At 37.9% G+C, this 19,147-nt stretch overlaps 1 protein-coding gene across 14 annotated transcripts in view; it reads right to left on the reverse strand.

Annotated features, from left to right (window-relative positions):
• SH3KBP1 (SH3 domain containing kinase binding protein 1) overlaps nucleotides 1-19,147 on the reverse strand; it is a 209,163-nt gene that overhangs the window by 76,485 nt on the left and 113,531 nt on the right. For 9 of the 14 annotated variants that reach the window (XR_014949879.1, XM_085559278.1, XM_085559304.1 and 6 more), the window contains 2 exons: nucleotides 14,701-14,775; nucleotides 4,531-4,727 (listed from right to left, as the gene is read on the reverse strand). Coding sequence is in view for 13 of the 14 variants with exons in the window: in XM_085559278.1 (XP_085415404.1) it covers nucleotides 4,531-4,727; nucleotides 14,701-14,775 (272 nt within the window). In the remaining variant the exon portion in view is untranslated. The remainder of the gene's footprint in view (nucleotides 1-4,530; nucleotides 4,728-14,700; nucleotides 14,776-19,147) is intronic. The other 5 variants (XM_085559285.1, XM_085559354.1, XM_085559346.1 and 2 more) reach the window with 1 other exon arrangement.

Genomic DNA, 19,147 nt, shown 5'->3' on the forward strand with positions numbered 1-19,147 from the left:
TAGGGTAGTAAATCTTCTAAAGTATTTATTTATAATGTCAACTCTGCCTCATGAACATCAGCCACCGTTTGCAAACCTGTAGTATTTTTTCACATGATGAAAGAAACATATAAATCCTGTTTTCACAGTGAGGTCAAGGAATGAGAAGTTACACCAGCAAAGGGGAGAGACCCTGCTGCAGGCAGCCCTGCTCTCATGACAGCTGCAGAAGAGGTCAGGGTCCTTCTTCCCCTGCAGCTTTCCTCACAAGATGCCACTAGAATAAATGGTTAGGACAGGGATGCCAGACTGTAGCAGACAGAAACTTCAAAGCAGAACATGAATGTAGCTTGAACAGATGAGTGCCCCTCTGTTCCTACACGGAATTAGACAAACTGCTGATGCTTGCCATGTCTGCTGCTGCCACTGCTGATGGCTGCCTCTGAAGAAAAGAATGCCAGAAACCTGTGCTTTCAAGTGCAAAGTGCTGCACACACACTTGATGCTCCCACTGTGTGCTCTCTGCCTCAGCAGGTGTTTTTAATAGTGTTGCTAGTCAGTACCAGGTGGTTTTGCTTGCATCCATTTTTCATCTCAGGATTTTAAACACTGACTGCACCATTTCTATTAGGGGAGCAGGCACTTCCAAGGCATGGGAGAGGCAAAGCAAGTGGCAGCGAGCTGTGAGCTGCAGACACAGGTAGCACACGCAGCCAGGGCTGGCAGTGCACCACAGGTACCACTGGGCAGGGCTGGCTGAGCTCAGGCACATCCTCAGCTGGCTTACAAACACAAGAGGAGCCTCCAACTTGTGTCTCTCAAAGATTTCTCTTTAAATGACAACTGAAAATTAAGGGGTAAAAATGTTTTCTGCAAGCAGGCAGGCAGGCAGGAACTGACAGAACAGGTGTGCAAAGACAGACTCTTAGCATAGTTTCTGGGTTCCCAGCTTGCCAGCTCAGAATAGAAACTCAGACCTTGCAGGCATTCAGTCTGAGAGTTTACAATTTTTTATCTTATTACGAAGGACAGGTAGGCTTAATAATTGACAACAGCTTCTAGCCCCTCTAGCCCTTGTGTCTGCTTCCATTAGTTCTTCTCCATTTCTCCTATCCAAAGCATAGTGAATGTATTAAAAAAAATAAATTCCTGTATGAATTCACTGCTTTGCAGTAAGGATCTCCAAACACCATTTAACTAGCTGTTACAAGTTGCTGACTCTAGAGCCATGATAGCTTCCCCCTTTATATTAAATCATTACAGTGTCTGCAATACTCTCTGGGTTGATGGCTGAGTATATAATTTGCACTAAGTTGTGGTAAACAGTACTGTGATCTCATCAAAGGATGTTCATAAAATCTAGCTCTAATCAAATCTACCCCTGCTAGCCAAAAATGAAAGTTTTGCCTGAAGAAAGTTACAAATACATCTCAAGTGGAAAATGTAAAAAAATACTTCCAGTAGTCTCTTCTGAAGTAAGGACAGTTTTCAGAAAGATAGAAACAGCTTTTTAAGACCTCTTATTTTATATTCACCTATCATGGTCTTTAGCATTTCCAAGCTGAAGCCCTAGCTCACAAATCAACCCAATACAGGAAACTCAGACTAAGGAATGCATTGGTTGAATTAATTTTCCTGTGCTTGTAGAGGTTTATTCTTAGATACAGAAGAGGAAAAAATGATAGCTTTTTAGAACAACAGAAGCACATACAGATCGTATTGGAAGGAAGTCCAACCTAGCAACAGAAGCTTTAGATAAGCTACTACAAAATGGAAAAGTAAAAAAAGAAGTTAGCAGAAGGACCTGTTTAAATGTGTTGAAGCCACAGAGCAGAGGTGAGCCATGTGAGACAGGCGCTTCTATTTGACCATAAATATTGTGCTGCTTCAAGAGTGTTACACTGAATTTTGTCAGGACACACAACCTGTCTGTATGCATACATGTATTTCTCCCAAAAAATCATCTGTTGGTGAGTCTTGACTATGACTGCACGTGACCATGACTTCAGTCAGGTGCAGCATTGTAAAACAGTTCACTTACATTTATCAGTAATGGAAATGTGTCAGAGCCAGGCCCAAGGAATCTGATTCTACTGATACATTGCCAGTGGTTGACTCGTCAGCACCAAGAGGGAATGAAATGGACTACAAAGCATAAGTATTTGGTTCTTCTATTTTTCTAAAAGCTCTGACAGCACTGCTCAATCTCCCACAACTGTATCATTAATTTCCCTAGGATAATCTGCTTCTGTGATTTTAGAACAAATAACAGCTAAGCAATGATTTCTGCACACCAATAAAACCAATGGGGTTTCGTTCAACTCCTCAGTTTTGCTTTTTTTGAGGGTTTATTGATCATCTTAAAAGGCAAGGGTGATTACACATTGTTGCCATTGAGCAAACACTTGAAGCACATTAAACTGCCTGGTGATTTACAGGAGACCCTAATGGCATCTGCTTCTGCTCAGATGGCAGCAAACCTTTCTGCCTTCATGTTCCTGCCAATATTTATGTAAAAGACTTTTTAACACCCCAGTAATTCTGTGTGAAATATGATCTAAGCTTATGATTCATAAAATTGAAAACATATTAGAACACAAAGTGATAACACCAACAAAATAAGACCCTGCTGATCATTCTGTAGATGGGACTGACATTTTACATGAGAAATATCATGTTATAAATAATCCCCCATTATACAATCCTCACAGTAGCTTACTGGTGCTTTTTAAAAAATAACTGTTGTTAGGAAATATTTTCAATCAAAAAGTTAAAATCATTACATCAATAATGTTTCATCAATAACTATCAAGAAGCAACAGAAAGAGTTTTAGTTTCTCCAAACTTCAGAAAGCTTAAAAAAATATTTAAAAAGGGGAATAGAGGAAAGCATTTTTTGTCCTTCTTCAGAAGTTTACAAGTTATTGAAAAACTAAGGCTACTTGTAAATGATAAATACACATAACAGGGCAAAGATCCCTTTAAAAACGACATTGCTTGAGAAAACTATGGATGAATTTGGAACTCTTCATGCATTGCTACACTTTGAACCAGTATGCAGAGCTATCAAGCTAAATTGGACCTTGGTAGTAATGGCCAACCTAATGCAGGATTCTCTTACGGTCAACATTAAATGGTAAAGAACATGGCAATGACAAGGGAGACATTTCTTGCAGCAGGGAAAAACGTGTTTAGGGAGGTAAATGGTCTGCAGTCCTAACAGATGTCTGTCACTGACTCATGTTTTGGTGCTGCTCTCAGGCAAAGACCACAGTGCTGAAGCCTCTGAATGGCACCTCTCAAAGGTTAACCTAATCCTAGACAGGAAAAAAGCATCAACAGGAAAGAAGTGGTGCCTTTAGTTAGCTACACATTTCAAACACTAATGATGGATTGTGTTTACAAAATGAAGCCGTTTTTTTCTACTAACCATGCCAATTTTAGGAGAATCTGAAGACATAGGAAGGAAGGTCTGTGTTATAAGTTTCCTGAAAATTGTATATTCCATTTTTGGCTGGGTAAAAAACCTGTTATTGTTTGTGCAAAACAAAGGTAAGACTTCACATAATTATAAAGTGGAGTAAGATTTTCCTTCAAGGAATGAAGGCCACTTCATAAGGACTTTTCAAATACTTCAAATGAAAAGAAATGCTTTTACAAAACCCCACATGTAAGTTAGGAAGTCCACCTAGAAACAGAAGGCAAGCAGGCTTTGAAGAAGTCAGCAATGGTCAAGCAGTAATACAGTCCAGGTTTTTCCTTTACTTAGATTATTCCAGCTCTCCCCTACCCGCTTTATACTAATTGAAAATGGTCACCTGTAAAATATTAACCAAATATTCCTCAGCATAATGTAGTTCAGAAGTTTCCATCTCTCTCTGCAGGACCTCCTCTTCTCCTGTACTACTCTAACTCAGTGTGGATGTGGGAGTAGGTGCTGTGCTATAAGTCAGATCACTGAGATTATCTAGGTTGAAAAAAAAAATCTTGCAGGCCAAAAAAGGCAATTGCTGCAGTACCTGTTTCTACAGACACGTGGACAAGCATGAATCAAAAGGTGAGAAATTTCCACCAGGTATCAAGAGCCCAGAAGCTTCCTAAAATCACCATTGGGAGCCCAGAAAATGCATCATGTAACTATGCAGAACTTGAGGCTGTGGAAGCCTTCTAACTCTTCTCAGCACATCAGTAACTGATGTGTGAGTATGTTTAAGTGAACAAATCTGTTCACTTCAAGGAAGGATTTCACAGATTTTTTTTCCCTTGGTCGAGACTTCATTGGAAATCATGCAATTCTTTTTTGTCTTCATAAAGAACATATTTGAGAGCAATGAATTTTTAATTATTTTTTGTTTATTTTATCAAGCAGTTAATCTCACTGGAATCCATTTTCTGGTCTGAGGCAAAAACAAAAAAAGCAGAACTTTGTCTACAGGAAGATTAGGAAATAATGACCATAAAGCTTCAAGTTTTGCCCAGTGACAACTTAAAACTATAAGTTGAAAACTTCTTTGAACCAACACCAAGAGACAATAAAGAAAGGATACATACCTTATCTACTGGGAGGAAGTCATTTTCAACTTCTATTGACCTTGGTCGTAGCTTTATGGGTTTGTCTTTGAAGATGTCTCCAAAGCCAACACCTTTGACCTTTTTGGGTTGGATTGTCGTGCCTCCATTGGCTCCTTCTGATTTTGTACTGCAAGAGTCACCACCATCACTCTCAGAGCCTGTAGCATCTTTTAGGCCTGTGAAAAGGAGGGATGAAGGGTGTGAAACTCACTGTTTTCAGATCCGATTGTGACTGGAAAATGATCCCTCCCACCATCCTCTCGAGGAAAACAAAACCACAAGAAACAGGTTGAGAAGATGCTCACTGTGCCATGCACTCATTTTGACTTGGAAAAATGACTTTATTTCATCACATGGGTGTACTGGTTAGAAATTACACCAATCCACAAATTCACAAAACATGCATACTTCATCATCAAAACTTCACAAATTAGGATGGTGATTTCTTGAATACCAAGAAAATCCTTATTCCTCAGGCAAAACCTCTTTGGAAGTGACCTTCAATAAAAGAAAGAGTTAAATTCAGCTGTAAGGCACCTATTGTATAAAGCCATGTAAAGCTAACAAGCAGTCAGATCAGGCATGCTGTACCTTAAATCTGTGTGACTCAAGCCAATTATGCAATTAGTATCTAAAGCTACATTACCTAACTGGGAAATATAAAGCTTAAAGCTGTTCAAACAAATTTGCAATCAAATAAGCTGCATAATATGTTCCCTGCTGAAAATTAAACCTCTCTGCAGCACAGACAGCCTCATAAGAAAAGCACCCATGCACACTCTCCTCTAGGAATATAACAGATCAAAACTGACATTCTGATTTGCATTACTTCTTTCAGTGAATAGGAAAATTTATCTGCATTTATCTGAAAATATCTGCAGCTTGAATAGCAAGCAGAGGCCACAGATGCAATAAGGTGATAGTTCAGCCATTCTACAGAAGAGTGCATCAGCTCAAACAGCCACAGGCAGCAAAAGTGACCCACTGAAATTTCCTTCCCTGGAGCACTTAAATCTGCCTCCCTACATGAACTGCTTCCAAGAAAACCACAGCAATTCCTGCTACTACAGCACTAATTCTAACTAACAATAAGGAGCTCAAATCCTCACATTTCCTTAAAAAGCACTCATGATGTCACAGACGTGGATCTTACAAGTCAAAGAAAGAAGAATTTCAAATACGCTTTTCTTCTTAATTACTTTTGTATCAAGGTTAACAAAGAAATTGCAATTCATTTTCATCATTAAAGGCTGACAGTACAGATGAACCACTGAAACCAGTGCAAGTCCAGGACATGAGAGCCTCATTTGTTAAATGAGTTTCAAACCAGGGTGCTAGGAAATCAAATCAGGAATTACATGTCAGATCAGGACTTTTAGCCAAAAAACAGGAAAGACATGATATGCTGCCCTGAGATTTTGTGTATCTTTAACAAGAAATGAGTATAAAAATAGAATTAGAGAAAGTTCCCAATTAGAAAAAAACAGAAAGACTACAGACTAAACAAAATACTTCGGCCCTCTAGCCTCCTTAGTGGCTGCTCATCTATTGTTGAATATCAGCAACATTTCTATTTAATCAGATATTCAATTCAAATAACATCGAACAAATTATTTTTTCCATAAGCTGTGCAGGATTGCAATTTAAATTATTATTAAATAATTACATTACAATACTTAATAATCATATTTATTATTATTACATTTATTATTGATAATACAGTATTACAATATTTTCATTAATACATAATTAAATATGCAAAAGTCTTGATTTCTTTATGTTTTACTTTTCTAAGGTAAGCCTGGGAGAAAACCTCCAATCTGGTTAATTATAATTTTTATTATGGTAGTTAGAATGGTAGCATCAGTAAAGTAAATCCTGCGCACTACTTCTCTTCCAGACCTCAGGCAATCGGTAAGCAGGGAATTTAAGCATTGACTGCAATGCTGATTGGTGCTCTGGAGGGCAGGAGAGGAGTGGCTATCCATAGCAGAGCCACTGCACAGTGTTTCCAGCAGAGGCACTCCGAGATACAAGGGTAAATTAAGCTAGAGAGGTATAAATCTCCTTGGGCAGTGTGGCTAAAGTCACTGCCCCTTTCTTGTTCCCTCCCGTTGCTCTGACTTGGGCAGTAACTGAAGAAGCTGTAAGTTCTACAGATAAATCTTCTCCATCTTTGCAAATTATCAATCACTGAGGCCCTGGCTGAGATAGAAGCTAGAACCAACTTTATTTACCACTTCTAACTGCAAAGACAATGGTCAGCAATTGACTATAGTGAGTATAAAACTTCCACAACTCAAAAAACTCAAACAAATTGTAGTGATTGTCATTTTCTAGCTGAACAAAATATCCTGATATGGAAAATTACCTTCTGGCAAAGGTTTCTATTGTCATTCTTGCCAAAATCTCAAACTATTCTGTGATGGAGGGAAGAAGCACTGAAGACACCTCCCTCCAGAAGTAACTGATAAGAATCCATGACTGCTCTTAGCCACTCCTTGGAATTAACAGAAAATCTGTTTTTAAAATAGGTTATTAAAATAGGTTCTCTGCATCCCTAATTGTGGAAGAAGATCTGGACTTTGGTCAGTGGATAGAATTAAAATATGAAAGTAATTGTGAGAATTACTCAACAGGTCTCACATGGACTTCAGATCTTTGAAGTTTACATGAAAGAAAGATCAGAAACCTCAAGGGGATCTAATAAGAATATAGCTTTTGTTTCTTTCTGGGTCATCACTTGTTTTTTATTACAGCATTTTCAGCTTTTATGACCATTCTTCTGTGATGAGGCACCACACTTTGTATCAGAAGCCTCACCTCAGGGTCACAACAGATTTCCCAAGCATCACCCATCTGTGTTTGATGATAATCCAAGAGTTGTTTGTTCTCTGTACTGCCACAGAGCTGTCTTGGTATACAGTCCTCAAAATGAAAGCAACATAGGAAATAACAGCATTGCTTCTTTTCCCTTCTTTCTTGCTTTTTTTTTTTTTTTTTTTTTTTTTTTTTTTTTTTTTTTTTTTTTTTTTATGAGGACAGAATGGACTGAAGTGTGGCCTGTCCAACCTAAATTGCATTTGGGTGATCAGATACGAAGTTCATTCAAAGATAAAAAGATTTCTTCCAGAACAACTGGGAAAATGATCTAATTTCATTATTTTTGACTGACCCGAACTGAGGACTTCTCTGTACTTAGCTAAATAAATCAGTAAGAATAAAAGCCCTGCTTGTGGTCTTACCACAACATGACTGGGATCTGGAGACAAAGGGGACAAAAGAGAAGAACTGTATGCAGTGGAAACTGTAGAACAAATCAGATAAATTGAGGATCTGCAGTAACACATAGAAAGAATAATGCATTGCTTGAGTACAGAACAGTCCTGCAGAAAATAACCTAACATGCTCTTACTATTAAAGGCATGCTAAGGAGACTCTCTCTTACTTTCCTGTTCAGGTACATGAGATATAGTCTTCTGATTTGGACAGATAAAAAACTTGGAAGCAAGGATTTCCAACACTATGCCCATCCTTGCCTGAAAAATTCTTTCCTCACTCATTTTTTCATTGGGTTGTTCCCTGATATATATATATATATATATGTGTTTGTGATACATATGTGTGTGTGTGTATATATGTATCAGTATACGTCTATCAGCAATTCTCTTGGTGCACCTGCAACCTGGCTCAGGTGATCTTTCCTCTTAAAAACAGAAAAATGCTCCTCTTCTAATCACACTGGGGTTTTTGTTGGTTTTTTTTGTGTGTGTGTGTGGTTTTGGTGGTTTTTTGGTTTTTGGGGGTTTTTTTGGTTTTTTTGTTCAGCTTTTCATGGAATTTTTTGCCAGTGTGCAAATAGCTTAGCTTGTGGCAGAACACAGCTGGCAGGATAGTTTCTCCAACAGATAAATGTAGCCCATGGACACAGCTGGGATCTAGGCAGGAACCCGAGTGACACAGACTGTCATGTCATGTTATGCATTTTAAATATGAAATTTTCTTCATGAAGAGCTTCAGCTATCAGGGAGGTTAGGCTGCTAAATGAACATTAAAAGTTGGAGAGAATTTCAGTGGTCACAGTCCCCCTCTCTGCTGACCATCACACCCACTCAGCCTGAGACAGTTGTGCTCTACCACAGCGATGGCCTTGGGCACAAGGATGAGGCCAGCAGCTCAGCAAACTGCTCTCCTCAGAAACACTGAGAACATCTTGCTCTTCTTGTAAGCCCATTAAGTACTTCAAACAAAGCCAGTATAGGATAAAAGCTACAGTAGTCAGGCCTCTCACTACATTTTGCTACTTTTTTTTTATTTTTTTTTTTTTAAACAGCAGCTTCTCTAGAATCTGTCAGCTCTCTGTCAGCATTTGGAGAGCTGACAAGATAAGAACATAACATCAATAAGATGCTCACTAACATGCTTACTATCACGTCAGTCTTAATAGCAGGAATGTTTTTCAGAACTTTAGTATTTCTCAAGTATTTTGGTAGTGTTACTTCAAATTTCTGGCTCTATAAGAAAACTGCTATTCTTTTACCTAGATTTATTGTTGCTGAATCATCTGTAGCACCACAAGTAGAGCTCAAATCTAAGCACTGGTTGCATTTTTCTAGTAAGTTCCCTGAAGTCTGAACAACGGCATCATCACCAGCAAGAAGTTAAAATTCCCAGGGGGCAACTGTTCCCAGCTTTTGGCTGGAACAAGATATGGGTCTACAGCTTTTTAAAAAAACTCAGAATTTTGATTCTTTATTGATTCATGCTCCTTACAAATGCAAGCTCATTTAGTATTCATGAAGATTAAATTTTCTCAAAACTGTCTGGAGGAATTTTGCACTTCACACATTTTTTCCTCTATGGGTATAGAAGAAAGATTAGTTTCCTCAAGACATTTCAAACACACCACACTCCTGCTATAGCAGTTACAGGTCTTTTGAGAGCAACATTCTGAAATGTACCAAAACAGATTAGCTCAAACAGGGATTAAAAAGAGACCACAACATCAGATTTAATTCAGAAATGGCCTCTCAGAGCTATGCTGGCATCAAACCAGGATTCTAAAGCAGAAAGATAGTTAGGGATGATAAAGGGCTGTATAACTAAAGCTGTTAAAACAAAAATAAACAGCTGTGGTAAAATTATCTCCATTCAAAGCAGGAAACAAATTATTTCTAAATAGCTTAAAATGGCAGGGGAGAAAAGGAAATACATTCTAAGGTTACAGAGCTTTCTATTTTGAGCGATTATTTGGCAATTTAATTTTTGGTTTTTATTCTGAATTGCTCTTTCTGCTGACAATATGTGGCCCTGGGCAAAAGATGGACCACTGACACAGTAAAAGCCTGTGGTATTCTGGTCCTCTAAGCACTTCCCAGCTTTGTTAAGCGATGGCAGCTGTTCAGAGGCACACACCTGAGACAATGCAAAGGATCTCCTGATTTGATATGGCAGCTAGACAGAAACATTGCCAACTGTGTTTAATAGAACAAAGAAATTTGTAAACAAAGCTTATTGTGTTTTTCTACTTTTATGGAAGGGAAGGAAAGCAAGGGGAAACATGATTTTCCTTCAATTTAGAGAATGACACCATGGAACGCCTGGGTGATTGATCTGAGTGACAAAGGTGATGAAGTTATACATGGTAATTGCAATAGATGAGACAGGAACTGTCCTTCTTCCTTTTCCTCAGATACTGGTGAACACAGAAGAAATACGCATATCCTATAAGTTATTAGTCTTGAGCTTGCTTTCTATTAAAATCCTGTATTTTGTTGAAGCCATCCCCAGCATTCCAGTATCATAAAAAAGTCAAAACAAAGAAAATGAAATTGGATTCTAAATACTACTGAAGAAGAAAGAGTTGTTGATTCTTCTTAAAGATTAATAAATTCATTCTTTCAAAACAAAAATTTATGCTCCTTTACCAAGAGTGATTATACATGTACAAATAGCTGAGGCAGACTATCTCAATATTAGTAATTATTTGTTATTCTCAGTCGTTCCTTGAAAAATGTAATTGTGTTAGCTAAATATTTTGTCATTTGCTTTCAACATGTTCATTTTCCTTTGCATAACAGTTCTTGCCACATAAGAGATGCCCCACGATTTCTATGCTTGCAGAAGTGGTCATGCAAGGGAGTGGTGCCTGGCCCCATGTAGCAGCATGCATTGAGGGCGATGCAGAACAAGCATCTTCTGCAGCACGAGCACAGAGCCATCAGTGCAGAACTTGGTGGCTTCCCCACCTCCCCAGCCACTTCCCCAAGTACTGTAAGAGCAAACAGGAACAATCATTCGTTCAGGAGCTCTACAACTGTAGATAACCATTATCTTCTTCATTTGGGGACTTATTTTTTTCACCCCCTTCAGCCAATACAGGCACATAATCACACGTGGAAGGAGAGAGAAGCAGACACAGCCAATAGGGTTCATTACCTGCCACTCACCAAGCACAGGTCTTTTGTCAAACTCATGGAAAACCACTTGGTAATGGGAATTCCAAACAGCAGAAGGATTTCACATTTCACCCCAGTCAACATGATTTTTCCACACATGGCCCCCAATCCCATGTCATCTGTACATTTGTTCTTCAGCAAACAGGATTCTAATTTTTAATCATGAAAATTTCTCTCCCACAATTTTATAATTTTTCTTTCTCAGATGTTATCTTTTCATTGCAGCATCTGTAGCAGCTGTGTATTTGATACAAGCTCCTTTTTGCAAGCAAGTTGTAACAAGGTGAGGTGAAACACAAAGTTGTAACTGTCCTCTCTTCAGAACTGTTAAAATGCACATTTTGCTCATTCATTGAACTTTGCTCACATTCCAATACTCCTAAATGGGGTTTACAACATCATAAATGGATGGAAATCAAAACATACTGATTTCTCAGGACTCTGACCAGCCATAATTCCTCAAGAATTAAGGGGAGGGAGACAAAAAAAAGGGTAAAAAAAGTGGTGGAGCAATAGAAAACACAAAACACAATTGAGGTTACTCACGAACGTTTCTGTTTCAACGATCCTGATCTTCTTCCATTATATCTAATAGCTATTACTGACAGCATTGTGGATCCACATATAAGGAAAGAGAGGCAAAGATTTGTCAAATCAAGCATTTTATCTGCACTGTTCCTCAGTTATTGCATCTTTGAAGAAAAAGAAAGCGAAGCAAGAAAGAGAAACTAAATAGTAAAAATAAAAAAATTAGAAATCCAAGAAGCGTTGTTTGTGGAGGTGCAAGAAAGTTGCAGGATGAGAAAAAAGAGGGCTGTGATCAACAAAATGACAAGTTTTTTGTTGCTGTGTGTCTCTCTTCTTCCAGCATATGCAGTAGCAAAGATTTCTGACAGCAGGTTGATGAGCAGAATGCCAAAAGAGCTGGAATTGTTTTTGAGCGGAGCCTGGCATACCTCATGACCAAGAAAGGCATGTCAGCATATACAGGCAAGGCCGGGTGTTTCTGCAGGAGAAAATCTTGCATATTTCAGTGGAAGGTATCTCTAGATGCACTGACCAATTCAACAGTTATTACAGGCCTTGGTTAAGCAAGAAAACATATTTTAAACGCAGCAGTTGGAAAATGGCTTTCAAAATAAAAGTATTTAGCACTGAGCACTGAGCATGTGTTTGTGAAGTAAAAGCTCTAAGCTTGATTACAAAGTTGAGCAAGACTTCATGCAATGTGATACAGGTGAATCCAAGCATTGCCTAGGCATAACTAATCTAAAGTTATGAACTGACTCCAGCTTAATTCACAGAGAAATCAGCAAGCTGAAATTAGAGCAGCTATGAGTTGTTTTAACCAGACATCCCTAAATGAAAACAATTCTGTGGAATGTCTCCAAATGGTTTTCACTGGAGACGTAAGCTCATGGACATTTGCCTAAAAATATGGACTACAGAGAAGACATGAAATGGAAGAAGCTGGCTGCACCACCAGTCAGCTTCTTCAGGAAGAGCATGATGAGAAAGTTTGCAGAAAGAGAGCTGTAAATAGATGGAGCAGGGAGAGTAAGGGATCCTCCTTTTTGTGTGTTAGTTTAGGCAAGAGCATCTCTGATAGCAACAAAAGTGCAAACCCTTGTTTTGTTTAAGACTTCCCCATTTGACCTAATACAAATCCCTCAGTCCCAGTTCCAACTCAAGAAGCAACTAACAGGCCATAAGTGTAGCTGGCTATCTGGCCTTCTGAATGCAGCTTTATGGAGATAGTAACACACCTCTGCAGAGTGAAAAAAACATGGAAGTCTCAACCAAATGCCAAGGGAGGTAGAATTAAACCTCCAAGTAAACCAACTCCAGGTAGTATAAACAGATATATTTTATCAGCTTTAAAAACAAAGTTTAGAAGGCTGTTTGCCCAGAGCAATGTGGGTTAAGCTGTCTTCTTGCAGCTGGTTATCAAGCTTTCCTCTAGACACCCATCCAATCCTGTACTCTAAAATCAGTTTGATGCAATTTCTTTTCTGTGATATGGCACAACAGTGGGCCAGTATAATTAACAAGAAGAACTAAATGCAGAGCTCTAGCACAACTAGAAAGGTGAGTGCATTCTTCCTGGCTTCAGTTATGCTTACTTTAGATTACTTGAAAAGAGGGGAAGGATGATTTCGCCCTTAATAAATAACAGGCTGGGCATGGAAAGTAAGCTTTTGGAAAACTTTAAAAGGTAATGTTAGCAGAGGACTACCCAGTAGGATTGTGAAATTAAAGGCTCCAAAGGCAGACCTTGAATCTGATTTGAAGCTACATGTCCAAAGTCAAGCATACTGGAAATTAACTTCAGAAATCCTTATTATGCTCATCAGATGGGTGGATTAGAGAACATGAGGGTCTAAGAATTCTGCAAGAGGCATGAAATTTGAGTGATTGATAATCAGTCATGGAGGTGAGAAGCAGCACAAAAATTTGAAGGCCAAAAGCCACATGGTCTGCTCCAGCCAAAGCAAGGGTTTGGTTGGAGCTGGAAAAGAGCTGCAAAATGAATTCTGGTAGACATGGAGATAATGTTCCACAAGGAAATACTCAGAGCTGCACACATTCACATAGATTTTTGTTCAAAAAAAGGATCAGATTTGTTAAGAAAAACAAAAAAAGGTGTAAGGGCAAATATCAGAATAGAATAATGTGACTTCAATGGCTTCATTCTTTGCTGTTAACATGCATAAGACAGAAGTCCTCAGAGGCAGAAGTCCTCATACACTCCCACCCATTAAGGAGGAAGAAGGGCAGCACAGCATGGATCCTCTCAAGAGAAAGCTCTCTGGGGCAAAAGCAGATGCCAAAGCTAGCACATCCTGTTCACCGGAAGACAGGACTGAACACTTTGCACTTAGACACACCAAATGTGAATCTTTTAGCTAGATTTCTCCATGAGGAAACAGGTGGAAGGACAGATTTCTGTCTTCCTTGCTTCCTCTGTCTTGAATCTGATATAACCATTCTCTCTTTTTCTATATTACCAGGGCTGTAAAAGAACACGAAAAGCAGGATGTGCCCTTCTTTCAGAAAGCAGAAGCCAAAAACCCGAACATGAAATGAAAATAGCTTTATATCTTTTACTCTCCTTGGCAGAAAAAACATATCAGCCAGAATGCTGTGAGTAATAACTGTCAAAGACAGAATGCCAAATGAAGAGCATGCAGTAAAGTAAAAATAAATTTTAAAATTACAAAAATAAAAGTTCAAACAAATCAAAACCTAAAATATCCTTTAAGAAAAACAAAGCATATTTTATGAGTTCAACAATCACAATGGGAACTTTACTTTCAGAGCAGATTGACTTTTAATTCAAAGATTAGTGGTGATTATCAACAGTCTTCTCATTTCAGGGGCAAAAATGATGGGACTACATGGTCTTAGATTCAATCCACAGCTGAGACGAAAACATCCAATTCACAATTTACAGTGGGCTTATAAACATACATTGTATGGACACAGAACACACACATGCACAGGAGGAACAGGTGCATTCTCATTGCACTAAGGCTGGGCAGTTCATCAGCAGCAAATTGACTTCAGCTTACAGATATATGCACGTAGAGTAGCCATAAGTGGGTAGCAGTGGCACATTTTACAAGTGTAGATAAATCAAACAAGTTCAGAGGACTGAAGCTATTGCTTGATGATTTTGCAACACACTCACTGTTATAACGTCTGTAGCTGTCAATCTTTGCTGGTGCCACTCTGTACAGAATTGTCCCTTCAAAGGCAGATTTTCCTGACAGCAGGCAAGAGAAGGAAAGAAAAAAAAAAAAAAGAGAGGGGCAGGGTGGGGGTAAAGAGATCGAATGATGGTAAAAAGAAGGGAAAGGAAGAGGTTTTAATCTGTATTTTCAGTCACTGACATTTAAAAGCCTCATTAGCAAAATGAGGAGCACATTAACAAATATATCTGATTGTACATGAAGTTAAAATATTCTTACTGCATGTATGTCAGATAACAGAATTTCATTATTTTGCTAAAGCTGTTATTTACAATGTCCAACAGAATGCATTCTTCTTAGGTTTGGTCTGTTGTCCATCAAGTTGTGAGACTTGCAAATAAAATTATTTGTCTGGTTTTTGCAGCCTTGCACAAGGGAATTCTGAAAAAATATTATTACTGCAACAATGTACTCACAGTGGCTCAACATTCCTGCTGCAGATGTAGTGCACTTGAACAAGCACAGCTGACATCCAAACAGGACAATGAAATACATCTCTTTATTGTACCAGGATCCTGTGGGCATCAGAAATATTGCATCTTTCCAAGATCACTTATTGGAAATATTTTGGACATGGGAACTGGTCTTAGATAGTGCTTAGTAGGAAGGATAGGACACTAAAACCTGAATAAATCAGTTTTTCAGCTAAAAGCTTAATCAGGTGTGACTAGGCATTGACACTAACTAAAGCAAAATGCTAAAATCAGGAGGGAGCACAGTAAAACTACAAAAACCAAATCCCACTTCTCATCTAAGATATTTAAGATAATATTTTTATTACAAAATCCATTTTTTTTCATTGCTAGTGAGATAGCTCATGCTCTGATATTTAGGACATGAAATTCAAGTGAAGGTAAAGGCATGAGCAGCTGAAGTGTTTTGTGTGTCAGGTTTAAAAACCCAGGCAAGCCCAAGAATATACCAATGCCAGCCTTGTTCGAAATCCCCCCTAGGTATACAATCACAAAAATTGATGTCTTTGGTAAACTTTTATAGCAAAATAGCCTGTATATGTGAATTGTTGCAACACAGAATCGCACCCAGTTTGGTATAAAAAATGTGTGGGATTTTTTTCTTTTGTACATCATTCTGTTGGACTTTCAGATAATAAAAACTATACTTATTTATATATTATAATAAGCTAATTCTTAGTTTTGTTATTGGAGTTTAATTAATAACAAAGTGTTTCCATTGCCTTGTGTAATGAGGAAGTAAAAATGCTAGAAATCCATCTTTACACTTTCTTTTTACAAGATACCATTAAAAGAGCGCTATTAAAACAATCAAACATCAACACTCTGCTAAGAGAAAAGTAAGTTAAGCTTGATGACACTGTGGAGAGCCAGAGAAACAGTAATGGAAAAATAAAGTTTTAAGAACTCAAAACAGAGGAGGTTGCCTGACTGACGCATCAGCTGATGAGTCTATCAACAGTTCTAACTCCAGCAGCCAGGATTTTTCAGGGGTCATCACTAACAGGTCCCAAAAATAGTTGATAGATACCATGAGGCCCAGCTGTACTTTACAGAACACACATCAGAGACAGCAAGATACAAAAGGCCACCTTTCAATGCTGTCATGACACTGCTGTGCACATACTGAATGCTTTTTGAAATAACCTCCTCCATGTGAAATTGTGGTTATCTCAAATAGATTTTTTTTTTATTACATGTCAACTTTTTGCTTCTCAACAGGCCGTATTGACAAGGAATGGTATAGAAAATAGTCTTAAAATTATACTGTATCTCTGAGAAATATAGAAAATAATCTTATAATCCATGTATCTAATACAGTAATAAATTGATAATGCATACTACATGTTCATGCTGTAACAGTTGGCCTAAGAAAAGCAATATTTTAATTTAAGAGCATGCTTCAAAGAGCAAGGAACTGCTGTTTACTCTAAGAGTACCCTGATCCTCACATTCTGTACTGTACTCACATTTCAAAATGTGGCTTTGAAGACAGGAAATGTGGCAATCACCTTACAGCTGGGACTTATACTTTAAAATCAAACAAACAACCCCCCAAATATTTTGATCTTGCAACAGTCTTGCTTTCCAGCCTGCTGAGCACACACCATTGAAGGGAGGCATGGGTTCCCAGCCCTTTCCAAATAAAGTTCAAGCTAAGTCCCACAGTCAGGATTCAGAAATATCTGGCACTTCTAAAACTAGCCCCAGGCATTTTCAAAAGAGGAAATTTTTGCTCTGAACAAGCTTCTGAGGTTCGTCTATGGCAGAGCATGAAAAGAAACCAAGATAATTTCTTCTGTCTGTTTACTCTGATCTGCCATAAAATTTACATGGACACAACAAAACCAATAAAAGCAGACATTTTTCTCTCCATTGGGGCTGGTGTAGATTGTAACAGAAAGACAGAGGAATATGGGATTTTATTAACTTTATTTCTAAAAAGCCAAGTTATGTTATTTTTCTCTTCTGTATTTCTTTTTCGTTGAGTTCACCAAAATTACCTTTGCCCTTCAAAAATTCTCTTTAAAGATGGTCAGTAAAACGTGATTTAAAAATCAAGTTTAATTAAATTTAACCAAGGTATTAAATATAATTATTAACTTAAAATATTTGTGGGTTTGCCCAGTGCCAGTTCTCCACATATCCTGTGCTATTTTCCTAGGTCTCACAGTAAATCTGCCAAGTATTACCTTACCATTTTACGTGTTGGGCTGAACAGTTCAAGGCTGCTGCTCAAGATTGCAGAGCCAAACCCTGACCCTTTCTAGGCTCCTCTGAATGCTGAGCAGAATCTCAGTGGCTGCCCAAGGTCTGAGTTCAATGCCAGGTACAACCCCTCACCCAAGTGCCAACTTCATAATTTAGAATTCATATTCAAGGATTCCACCTTGCAAAGTCCTGTGATACAGATGCACTCAAAGTTTGCAGAGAAACAAAAAGGAGTTACTGCAGATTTAAGGTGCTGTCACATCCTGTCATCCATGGAGGAAGGAGCTGATCTAGAGGCATGAATACACACATTTCTGAGATGTGACATGGGCATTTCAACAGTGCTACTAGCCTGCTGGCCAAATCTTCCAGGGTTTACTTGTTTATTTTTTACTTTACTATGTTTTCATACTAAACATGGAATGAGATTGTCATTCCTAGTCAGTTGTGTAAACTTGTTGAAATTTTTGCAATCTGATTACGGAGATTTTCAAATCCAGGTATTCAGTGTGCCTGAATAGAGCCTCATGAAGCGCTATGTGTTGGAGAGCACCAGCTGTATCAATCACATAAACCACATACAGAAAAAATTTAATTGATGTGTATTTCCCATAATTCTCCTAAGTGAATGTAATTCTTAAATTGATAGTTTTACTTGAAGAAAAATAAATTTTAAAAGTTTAAATCCCCATAATGATCTCAGCATTCCTTCAATCACTGTTTCTCTGTCGGGAGGTTTACAGTGTTCTTTTGTTTTATAGGTATATCCAATAGCTCCTCATCTTAGATAGCCACAAAGCACCTCTAAATAATTAAATTAAATATAAGAAAATAAGAAACCCATCTCCCACCTACAGTTACCTTAAATTTATTTAAAGATGCAAAAACAATATTTGTGTTACTGCTGTCTTCTCCATAAAAGTATCACAGGTTTGGGTTCCACTGACAGTGAGAACCAGCACACAAACCCAAGACTGAACAAAGCATGGGCCATAATGGACATCAAGAGTTAATGCTTTGTGGCTGCTTTTGCACACTCCAATACATGTTTTTGTTAAAAGCCATTTTTAGGATGCTTATTATGAAGTAAAAAACCTGAAAAGAAAGAATATGCATTCATTTATATAAAAAAAAAAGGGAAATTCCATTCTGAACATTATCACTTACCTTGTTCACTTATGTGACCAAACACTACAGACTCCAGAGCTGAAACTACTCTACACAATTAGTTCTTCCAAGACTCACTGTATTTATAATGAGCATGATTCATTATAGCATATACAGGTTACAGAAATCAGTTTGCACTCACACTGAAACATGCACCTTCACTTAATGATCTCTCTCTCCATCACATTAAAATTTTCAAGTTTAAAATATGTTCATTCCAGTCTGAAGGAAAGTTACATTTACGTATCTTGAACAGCACTGACCACAAGCCTAGGTCACCAGTACACATTCACACATGAAAATGAACTCTATTACAAAAAAAACATAAAATATTTTCATCACTGCAAAAGTTAGGGCTTTAGGGATCTTATTTTGGTGGTATGGAATAAGGGTGACAAATTTACCGTAAGTGGAAAAATAAGGAAAAAAGAAAAAAGTATTATAATTTTCTACCTTTTATTGACAGAGTAAATTATAAAGGTTTTGTTAAATTTTAGCTTAAATCAGCTTACAAAGATCCTGGTAGTACTTTGAC

Source organism: Lonchura striata, chromosome 1 (assembly GCF_050655825.1).
Source record: "Lonchura striata isolate lonStrDom1 chromosome 1, ASM5065582v1, whole genome shotgun sequence".
NCBI lineage: Eukaryota > Metazoa > Chordata > Aves > Passeriformes > Estrildidae > Lonchura > Lonchura striata.